Here is an 11,784-nt window from a genome sequence, read left to right as displayed (position 1 = left end):
GCCAAGGCAACAAAGGAGTGGCTCAAGAAGAAGCACATTAAGGTCATGGAGTGGCCTAGCCAGTCTCCAGACCATAATCCTATAGAAAATCTGTGGAGGGAGCTGAAACTTCGAGTTGCCAAATAACAGCCAAGAAACCTTAAGGATTTGTGCTCTGTAAAAAGGAGTGGATCAAAATCCCTCCTGAGATGTGTGCAAACCTGGTGACCAACTACAAATCACGTCTTACCTCTATGCTTGCCAACAAGGGTTTCTAAGTCATGTTTTGCTTGGGGATCAAATACTTATTTCACTCACTGAAATGCAAATCAATTTCTAACCTTTATATAATGTTTTCTGGATTTTTTTTTGGTTGGTATTCTGTCTCTATACGTTAAAATAAACCTACCATACAAATTACAGACCCTTCATTTTGTTGTAAGTGGGCAAACTTACAAAATCAGCAGGGGATCAAATAAATATTTTCCGCACTGTAAAGCAAGACTGTTGGCCTTTTTCACAAAGCCTTTTTAATGTGTGAGCATGCTCTCGACTACTTTATTTTAGTATGTAGCTCAAGTCGACCGAAGGGAGCCACTTTAACACATCACAAACTTTCCACCGTCATTTTTACTGCAGTCATTAGACATAATTGTTTTGTTGGTTCCACACAATTTTGCGTTCCCCTTCCTTCTCATTCGAGGCCATTCTCCGTGGCGACTTGAGGGAGAGCGTTTAGGCGAGCCGTACAGAGGAATTACCTCAGGGAGATAGCACATCATCACTCGAGCGCAGCTAAGCATCACTCCACCCGAGACAGTGGCAGAAAGCGTGTTGTTGTCTTGAACAAACAGATAGTTCTTAATTAGCGGGCGAGTATATAAACGAATTAGTAAACCAACGAGTGCTCTTTAGGGCTCACCCTTTGAAAAAGAGTAATTACTGGGTGCATCGTGAGAAAGGGAGGCCTGTTAATCCTAAAACACTTTATTTCCCCCTTTCTCCTCGCATACCAGCTGTAATGAAGCTGGAGGGACTCCAATTTCCCCAGCAGGTCTGTGTGCGAGTCTGTTGCAGTCCACGCTTCAGCGCCTTGGTCTTAATCAACACTGCTTCTGACTGCCATACCAACTTCTTCAGCTGGCATCAGGAGGAGGTGGCACCAAGCTGAGCACACTGCTCGTGTTCTCGCAAATATTTTTGTCGACTCGCTGCTTTAAAACTAACTATGGTTTGGCATCATTAATTGGTCCCATGATTGATTTCACCTGTGAGGTGCGACTGTGCTGAAGTTGACGGTGACAGTCTGAAACAAAAGTTAGACACTGTAGTCATCAACTGTCCAAACACTCAACTGAAAGAGAGTTTGTGAGTGTCAGTGCATCTTAATGGGCTCTTGCTCAAAGTGAGATACAGACTTTATTTTGGGAAGCAAGAGTGTTTAATTATTTGCCGTGTTAAAGTGTGTTTGAATGTATAAAGTTGGGGATTTTTTAATAATGATTTAATTCCTATTTTATCTATTCCTCATAAATCCTGTATGTGAGCATCACCAATGTAATTTACATAATCATTTATGTAATTTACATAATCATTTTATTCTATTTTATTTCCCATTAATTACTCTAAATGATTCTGTATGCATTAATAACTAATGTATGTGAGTCTCAGTAATGTTATTTATATATTTGCTAGTCATAAATTCAAAAGAAAAAAATTTATTATTACCCCAAGTCTTCCTAAAAGAAGCCAAATTGAGACATGCATTTTCTTAATTTTATTATTACATTTCAATTACTCTTAATGACTGATATCCATTTCCTTTATTTTAATTGTAATTATTTCATTTGAATTATTTTAGTTTTAATTCTTCATGTATTACTTAAAATGTTGGTTTGTAAGGTGTTGGAAAATATTATCCTTGTAAAAAGGTTAAAGTATTCACTAAGTATTTCCTAAGTTGTTTGTTTGGTTTTTTTCCCTTATTTTCTGTCTTTATTCATGTGTACACAATAAAGTCAAAAGTTTGGACACATCTGGATAAATGATGAAAATCATGATGGGTTGGCGTGTCCATTCCCTCAAAAATATGGGTAAACTCTGCCCAAAAGCATTGTTGGTGTAAAATTTGCCTAAAAGCAATTTACAGAATGGTGTAGATGGGACAGAAACAGACGTTTTGAACATGACTTATCCCATCAGAGCCTAAACTAGGTTTTAAAATAGTTACCTTCATGTCAGTCTGTGGCCCTATGCATCAGTTCTAGTCTTCCAGTGTTACCCTGAATAAGTCTCTTGTTTCCCTTCTCTCTGTTTTGCAACTTGTAGGTGTTTCGGTGAAGATACGTGCATCTCCATTCCAGACATCAAAGCGATGGTGATGGTGCTGCCGCCCAGTGAACCTCGGATCACCATTGCTGGAGTGGAGCGGCTGGTTTGGCCCGCGGCTCAGCTCCGAGCCCCTGTCGGGGTGGCCCTGTTCAAGGACATACACATCATTAGTACCGTCACCAAGACCGACGCCACCCTCAGCATAGGTGATTGATGACTCCCTTTCACAGCTCATATATTAACATAATCTCACTCCTTTGCATTCATCTATTTCAGAGGTGCCACAGTTGCACATTTAGCCTGTAATGTAATCGTATAAACGTTTTAGAATATTTACTGAATTTTCTTCCCACGGATTCCTCTCAGCGTGTTTTTTTAAATAATGTTTTAGTCTATTATTATCAAGATTATAAATGCCTTCTGCTGGTTATTACACTGACCTTAAGTCAATTGTTTTTTATTAGTGTCCTTTTTCATTTAAAGTTCAACAAAAGTGTCCGGGTTCTTTTATCGAATGCAGAGCCAGGGGTAGCGAAACAATAAATCATCGAAATTAAATTCATACACAATCAATGGTTGTTTGTGGATACGGCGGGAGGTCATATATTTGCCACTGTGTATTTGTGCCTGTGTAACAGAGTGTGTGTGCATGTGTGTTTGTGTAGCCCGCAGGCCTGGTGTGCTGGAGTTGATGCATAACCTGGATTATTGTGATGTGCTGGTGATCGGAGAGGAGCTGGACCCGGAGCGGGAGAGTCTGGAGATCCACCACAGCTCTCTCTTGGGCAAACATCTGGATGCCACCAACTCTACCTCTGGCATCTCCATCTACGGTATGGTCGACCACATGTCTCGATCTACTGTACAGCCATCTGCTGCAAGGATGTTTCTCATAATCTCATTATGTTTCTACTTTACAGTGACTCTTTCATTTATTGTTTATCCACAGCTGAAGGATTCATTTTTTACATAGGTTCTCAATGTAGAACATATTTAAAGGGCACCTATTGTGCCCCTTTTTACAAGATGTAATATTGGTCTTGGGTGTCCCCAGAATGTGTCTGTGAAGTTTCAACTCAAAATACCCCACAGATCATTTATTTATAACATGTGGAAAATGTCACTTTTGGGGCATGTCTAAAAAAGAGCAGTTTTGCTGTGTATCACTTTTAAGTCTATTGAGACTGCTTTGGTTTAATGGGGATTAAAAAATAAGGAGTCGGCGGATTTTTATTATTGTAGGGTGGTTGTGTTCACACACTGCCAGCACACATTTATGTCCAAACACCATGTAAAAGTGAATTTTGCATAATAGGTGCCCTTTAAATCTAGATCTGTAGATGTTCAATTGATTCTGTAATGATTCTGTAAACTGACCTTGATTGTATTACAGGACATGTAATCTTGTGTTCATGTAATCAACCCAAAAATGGGAAATCTCTCATCAATTACACATCTGTGGAACACAAAGGGAGATGTGTTGAAGCATGTGACAGCGAATAGGGATCATGCTCCAAAATGACAAATAAGCACCATAAACTCGCCATAAAAAACGGTGTGCTATATTCAAAGTCTTCTCCTGCAAAACAATAGATTTGTGTGAGGAACAGATCAATATTTAAGCCATTATTCACTGATAATCTTGCCTTGTTTTTGAAAGAAGTCTTCACCAAGGCTGCATTTATTTGATCAAAAATACAGTAAAAACAATAATATTGAGAATATTATTACATTTTAAAATGTATTCTATTATATCTATCTATCATATATACTTACAAGCAAAGCTCAATTTTCAGCAATCATTACTTCCGTCTTCAGTAGATGATCCTTCAGAAATCATTTTAATATGCTGATTTGGTGCTCAAGAAACATTTTGTATTATTATCAGTTGAAAACAGTTCTGCTGCTTAATATTTTTGTGTAAACTGTGATGCATCAGGATACTTTGATTAATAGAAAGTTAAAAAGAACAGCTTTAATTTGAAATATAAATCTTTTATAACATTATAATGTCTTTACTGTCACTTTTGATCAATTTAATGCGCATAATGCACTATTAATTTTGTTAAAAAATCTTACTGACCTCAAACTTTTGAATGGTATTTTATACAATAAACCTTGGTGGGTATTTTTTTACCCAGATTCCCATGCACTTTGGCATTAATTTGGCAGATTCATTATCTGCAAAAAAGTGAACTATTTCTTTAAAAAGTATTAATTTATTAATAAAGTATTTTTTAAAATCTTTTTTCTAGCTCCTGTCAATGCTAAGTAAGGTTGCGCATCCTTGGACATTTAGTAGTTTTTTTGTTTGTTTGTTTTTTCCAAGAACATTTTTAAGCTTTTCTCAAAAAAAAAAAAAAAAAAAGTTTTGATCTTTAAAAGTCACTCTTGATTGTGCTCAAAAGCCTTGATTCTTGAACAGATCTCTGCCTCTATCAATCATTCTGTACATTTGACTTTTTGCAAGCAAATTCAAATCACTGTTACATTTCATAAAGTGGTTTTAGAGTTATTAGAAAAGGTCTAAGACCTCCTACTTGTTCACAGACTCCATGTTGAGTGTCTCCCAGGCCTGTGTAGCTCTTTTGTCTGAGTAGACCGAGTTCCTGACACTGGTCTTTCTTTGGTCTCAGGTGTGGACTCCATGGCGCATTATGAACAGGCCATCAGGCAGGTGAGGTACCATAACTGGAAGCCTGGCGGTCTGTCTGAGAGAAGGTTCCGGCTCAGTTGCTCTGAACTGAATGGACGCTACACAAGCAATGAGTTCAACTTGGAGGTCAGAGACTGCCTTCATACTGGGAATGGCTTCTTATTCTTTTTATCATCCATTCACTTGATCCCCTCTTTCAATTCCTGCTCTTCTTTCGGCTTTTTGCACTTTTGGACTCCTAGTACTTAAAAGGTAGCTGTGCACTACTCTTGCAGAGCCTTGACTTTTGACTCTTGATTTCTGATTAAGGACTCTCCGTTACGATAGAAAGAGACCATCTGACTGACATGTAAAGGTTTTTTTTTTTTTTTTTTACTTTTAGCAGTGGATAAATCTAAAATTCATGATGCAATAATAAGCCGGGTGGTATTAAAATGGGAGACTATTTAAATAATGGCTCATCAGTCTTTCTGTATGATAATACAGACTATAACAAATAAATTAGAGGAAATTGGGACATCTGCATCAGTGGGAACACAAAACTTCCAAAACCAGCTACCATGACACAGTACTTCAAAAATATAGTGCAGTGTACGATATCCTAAAATTCACAGATTTAAATTTAAATGGTTGTTCTTTAGTTTTTTTGTTTGTTTGTCTGTTTGTTTTGTTTTTAAATTAATACAATATTGAATTGATAGCATCATTATTATATTTTCAATTGTATAATATTTGTATATATTATATATAATTTTTGTATTTATAATTTATTTATATTAATTCATTTATATTTTTATATTTATAATATTTTCTATTTACATTTGACATTTTATATTATAAAACAGGCTCACTAATTTACAGGTTCACTTGTGATCAATCCAATAAATATCCATTCATTCATTCATTCATTCATTCTTGATGTGGCCATAAGGTCAGACTTTCTTTCTCCCGGTTGTCTCTCTGAACTATTTTCTGTTTGTCCCGCCTCTCAGATTGGAATAGTGCACAGCTCAGAAGCCGTAGAGCATGTCAATCACATGGCCGTCCAATCCCAGTACATGAGACCTGTGCATCATCCACTGGTGGTCCATACTGTCAACTCTGATCACATCTCAGGTAAAGTCAGCCATTTACATTTACATTTAGACATTTAGCAGACGCTTTTATCCAAAGTGACTTACAAATGAGGACAATAGAAGCCATCAAAATCAACAAAAGAGCAATGATATGCAAGTGCTATAACAAGTCTCCATTAGCTTAATGCAGTACATGTAGCAAGTTTTTTTTTTATTATATAATAAATAAAAAGAAAAACAGATAGAATAGAAAAAGAATAGAGCAAGCTAGTGTTAGAGGCCTTTTTTGCTTTTGTTAATCAGAAGTCAGAAAGTCAGAATTATAATTGTATAATAAATAAAAAGAAAACAAACAGATAGAATACAAAAAGATTAGAGAAGCAAGTGTTAGTTTTTTAAAAAAAAAGAAAACGAGCAGTTAGTAAATAAATAGAGTCCAAGTCTAAAAGGGGCAAGTTTTTTTTTTTATTTAATTTTTTTTATATAAAGAATAGAATTAGAATAGAGAGTGTCAGCCTTGATGCCTCTTAAAGCTCATCCATTCCTGGTCATGCAGTCATTTTACCCTGTATGACACTATTGTGTTGAAAATGAAAATTAATTTATTTATTTTGTGAATAATGTGTTGTTCCTTTGTTAAGCCATCTAACTGAATTGTAAAACAGTGGCTTTAAGAGAACAGTAAATGTGTCACAAAAACTATTCATTAGAATTCAGTTTATAAAAAAGCAAAATGTACACACATGTACATACAAAATCCGCACACTAGTCTAAGCGGACCACAGGCTCTTGAGACCGTATTGTTGGTTTGAAGGATCTTGGGAAATTACACTTACTCTACCAGCTCACGCACACACCAGGGACACCAGCGATCTCCCCAAGGGTGCACAGAGCACAGCTGACTGCAGCGAGATGAAGCATGCTGCTCTCTGGACTGAAGAAAGAAAGAGGGAGAGAGATGACAGGATGCTGCTTTAGGAGAGACATGGAAAAACAGCAGGTGGCACTGTGACCTCATGCTCCCAATCCTGCTCTTGCTGACTGCAAGGTCTCAGTAAACGACACTGTTCTTAAAGTGAACTGTGCGAAACTGTCTTCCGCTGTCATCATGGCTAAATAAGCTTCACCTCAGCCACCTAGAACAGACCTCCCTTAGAAAAACACTAAACGACAGTAATCCGGGATTGTATTGATTTTTGTATGGCTGAGTGAGTCATAACAATACTATGAATATACATAATTGCGAGATAGAAAGACTAGAGCTGTAAGCAGCTCAAGGTCATGCATTCCAGTTATTGTACTACAGTTAAAAGTAAAGCAGGATGACTAAAACATCCATACACCTCTCTCTCTTTGAAAGTGAAAGTGACGTGACATGTGGCCAAGTATGGTGACCCATACTTGGAATTAGTGCTCTGCATTTAACCCATCCAAAGCGCACACACACAGCAGTGAACACACACACACCGTGAACACACACCCGGAGCAGTGGGCAGCCATTTATGCTGCGGTGCCCGGGGAGCAGTTGGGGGTTCGGTGCCTTGCTCAAGGGCACCTCAGTCGTGGTATTGAAGGTGGGAGAGAGCGCTGTACATTCACTCCCCCCACCTACAATCCCTGCCAGTACGAGACTCGAACCCGCAACCTTTGGGTTACGAGTCCGACTCTCTAACCATTAGGCCACAACTTCCCACACAACTTTCTCTCTCTATATAGACTACTGTTTAAATGTTTTTTTTTAAAGAAATTAATAATTTTATACTGCAATGACACATTAAATTGATCAGAAGTGACAGTAAAGGTACAGTATTTATGATGTAAAGAATTTCAAAAAATCAAGTTTCTTGAGCAGCAATTCAGCATATTATAATGATTTCTAAAGGATCATGTGACACTGAAGACTGGAATAATGATGCTGACAATTCAGCTTTGCCATCACAGGAATAAATTAAGTTTTTAAATATATTTAAATTGTAAATAATATTCATATTTCATTTTATTACACAATATTACGGTTTCTACTGTATTTTTAAAATGTAATGCAAATAAATGCAGTATTAGAGACTTGTACACACTGCTTGTATGAAACTCTGGCAACATCAGTATGATATAAGACAATAATCAGTAAATAATTACATTATTATTAATAATAATAATCACAATAACAGCTTTGAGCATGTTTTATCAAATCTGGATTATAAATTGCCGTTTGTACAGTAACATGTCACAACTTTGCAGTTTGGCAGAACAAGATAAAATATATATGTATATCTTCACCCATGTGTCATTAGGTACCCCTCCTGCTGCAACAGTAGTAATCGTAATGTGCATCGCCGCCCTGGTGGTCATTGTGGTCTTGGGCATCTACCGCATCCACACCACCCACCAGGATGGTTCAAAAGAGGACGAAGAGGGAAGAAAAGACCCAGAGATGGACTGGGACGACTCCAATCTTAATATCACTGTTAATCCCATGGAGGTCAGTATGTGCATCATTGGTAAAGACAGTTGTTGGGGTAACTAGTTTGAAACTCCATGTTGTGAGTTTTGAATGAATAAAATGAATGAATTAGAGAGTCTAAAGCATACTATTTATTTTTAACACAAAAGAAGGTATTTTGAAGAATGTTAGTAACCAAGCAGTTGATGGTAGCCATTTACTTTCATAGTATAGAAAGTCAATGGCTACCGTCAACTGTTGGATTCTTCTTTTGTGTTCATGAGAATAAAGAAACTCGTGCAGGTTAGAACAGCTTGAGGGTGAGTAAACGATGACAGAATTTTCATTTTTGGATGAACTATTCCTTTAACAATAACAACACTATATTATGTGGAGTTTGACTGTTTTAATCATGAAGATGGTCTAAATAGCATCATTCTGCTGTTGGTTATAGAGCATTGATGGGACTCCGATTGCTGAGGAGTTGAGGGAGGAGGAGCCAGAGGAAGAGGAGAATGAAGATGAAGAGGATGATGAACTGGCAGGAGATCTCTTTAGTGCTGAATCCGAGGACAGTGATGAAGAGGAAGAGACTAACATTCAGAAGGGAAAAGTGAAAGGAAAGCTTGAGTGGGACCCGTCAACATTACCCTATTAAGACGCACACACACACACACACACACAGTCGCTCACACACACATGCATACACCTTCACACAAGCAAGATTCACATGCAGACATAGACTTGTGCACACACAAATACACATATATGCATAAAACACTCGCATTTAATGCCCTCTCACACTTACAGAAGCCAGAATTTATTGCCTGAAAAGCTGTCACACATCAGCCTGATTTTGACTCTTTCCAAGACCCACAAAAAGCATCCTGTAACGCCATCTGCTGGTCAATATTGGGAATCGCACCCTCAGTCCAAACGTTGCAAGCCTGTATATGAGCTGCAGTGTCTGAGTAGATCCACGAAAAGAAAAGATAAATCGACACAATGGAATAAATTGTGAGTCAACATCTCTGGGATGTTTGTTATTTACGTTTACCGTTTTTTTTTTCATGTTGATTAATCAGATTATAGTCTAGCGCCACAATGCTTTCAACCTTTCTGAAATACTAAACTGTAATATTTGACAGTGTGGCTATGCCTTCACCATTTGCTGTCTTCAGAGTAACATTTAATATTGCATTGATGTGCAATAGTAAATACCCAAAAGTAGTTTTTTTTTGTAATGAAAGTATATAATAATGATATTTTCTTCATTTGAAATCTAGCAAATAGGTTTATTTTAGATCCTCAGAAAGTTTTTGATTGAGACTGTTCTCTTTCAGCAAAATTTATATATAGTAATGAGATAACATTTAAAAACAAAACAAACAAAATATTTCAAACTTTTTTCGTTTTTTGGGTTCTCTGTGGTAAGATAGGAGGAGTGTGTCTGTACATTTTTATATGCCTGTCTTCTGTAAATAGGGAACTGTAGAGTAGTTGAATGGTGACTCAGATTCCTCACGTTCTCCTGCATCCCTTACACAGCCTGTTTGTGTCCACACTTGCTTGCTGAAGAGGAAGGTTCCTCCTCCTCCTCTTTCTGTCTGTGTTGATCTCTCTTTTATCGTTCATGGTGTCCTCACCTCAACCACGGATGGGTTCTCCCTCACTTCACCTCAAATAGATTTGTCGAAGTCTCTGTAGACAAAGGCACTTTTAAACTATTAAAGGAAAGAAAATAGAAGAAAATTGATCAGTGGTTTTAGCCTGGGGCTACTTTGGTATATTGTGAAGGTCTTTACTATCCTCCCCACAGTGTACAGTTCAATTAAATTTTTCAGGAAAAGAAATGAAAAAGAAATATGTGAAAACTACAAACAAAAGCCAAATCTTGTAAAATCTGAGGCTTTTGACACTGTTTTGTTTTCTTATAGAATAGTAAAGCCAGAGCGACTGTCGATGATACTTATGGTTTTTCCCCCTTGACATGTGCATTTATGAATATGTGCATTGGGTTTTATGTAATGTCTGTTGCGGTGGTTAGGATTTCTCATGCCATCAGCCAAAACGTGCTTGTGATGTCAGCTTTGTGAGACATCCCGTTCCCCCTCCGTCCACTTCCCACATCTTTCATTCCTATATATTCACTAGTCCTTTTTACCATGTGTGTTATAGAACAGGAACAAAAAATAAACTTTTAAAAAGAGCAACCCTGTAAAATCATGTACGACTATTCTTTTGTATATGTTTCTCTCCTTTTGTTTTGTAAAGGGTTTTTGTTTAACTTCTTTGATGGTCACTGCAGCACTTTCTGTACATTGACCAATAAAGACTTTCCTTAGAATGAGTGAAAGTGTCTCTTTCCCGTTCAAATGCTGGTTATTAATTAATTAATTTATATTGATTAAGTTTTTGTATGTTATTTGTTCACAGGTGAGGCGAGAAAGCCTTAAAAGAAGAGGTGGCATATCCAGTCACAACTTGTAAAGTTTGTTGATTTACGTTCTCTAAATCTTTCTGCACAGACCTTTTTCTACATACAAATTACTCAACCGCAAAGAATGACAATTCAGAATCTAATTTGCCAGTTGTTTTTATTAAGGAAACATATGGAGAACAACAAATGTCGAATCTGTATTTCCAAGCAATATATTTTAATAGAATTATCAAAGAGATCAAATTACATGAAATATGAATGAATAAACAAAAAGGTCTTAAACTCAAAAGAACATGTTCTGTAATGCTTTTAGTTTACTCTTAAGTGAATCAGGATTTGCAAAGTAATTTAAACACCTTCAGTTGAGATTTGTTGAGAAGTATATTGAACTTCATGAATATAATAGGACCTTCAAAGAGAAAAAAGTAAATGGCCACTAAATGAAGTGTGGTCATTTTCATTATCAAAGACCCATGTATTTTCCCGGAGACGCATGTAGACTTGATCTCCTTTCTCTAGAGTCAAAGAGATTGAATTAGATGCTGTTTCATAGCGACCACCTTGAGGATGATTGTAAACAGTTATCATCTGTTGTTCATTTTTTAAGAGTCTTAGACTCATAGGTTTAGATGAGTGGTTATGTCCAGAGAAAGTGAAGAAATAGACTCCTTTAACAAATGCTGTAAAGATACCTGTAACACACAACAAATAACATTAACGTTTTTATAAAGTGTGATATGAAACATTAATACAGATTCCTTATAAGAACACATACCAGTGGTTGGGTTGTAAGCATGTCCTTCATTCACAAAGACATCTTTGTAAACCAGAGTTATCTCAGTGTTGAAAGGCCCAAGGCTAC

General features: G+C 36.9%; 1 protein-coding gene across 1 annotated transcript in view; it reads left to right on the top strand.

Moving 5' to 3' along the window:
• The window catches only part of LOC107738117 (calsyntenin-2-like), a 231,176-nt gene extending 220,378 nt beyond the window's left edge, over positions 1-10,798 (top strand). Inside the window, exons 12-17 of the mRNA XM_016549805.1 lie at positions 2,308-2,516; positions 2,976-3,143; positions 4,947-5,092; positions 5,959-6,082; positions 8,334-8,521; positions 8,937-10,798. Of these exons, the coding sequence (XP_016405291.1) occupies positions 2,308-2,516; positions 2,976-3,143; positions 4,947-5,092; positions 5,959-6,082; positions 8,334-8,521; positions 8,937-9,140 (1,039 nt within the window). The 3' untranslated portion in view covers positions 9,141-10,798. The remainder of the gene's footprint in view (positions 1-2,307; positions 2,517-2,975; positions 3,144-4,946; positions 5,093-5,958; positions 6,083-8,333; positions 8,522-8,936) is intronic.
• The last annotated feature ends 986 nt before the right edge of the window (positions 10,799-11,784 follow it).

The sequence above is a fragment of the Sinocyclocheilus rhinocerous genome, unplaced genomic scaffold, assembly GCF_001515625.1.
Source record: "Sinocyclocheilus rhinocerous isolate Xijiao unplaced genomic scaffold, SAMN03320098_v1.1 scaffold254, whole genome shotgun sequence".
In the NCBI taxonomy this organism is placed as follows: Eukaryota; Metazoa; Chordata; class Actinopteri; order Cypriniformes; family Cyprinidae; genus Sinocyclocheilus; species Sinocyclocheilus rhinocerous.
The sequence above is the reverse complement of the archived record's forward strand: the minus strand, read 5'-3'. Positions and strand labels throughout refer to the sequence as shown.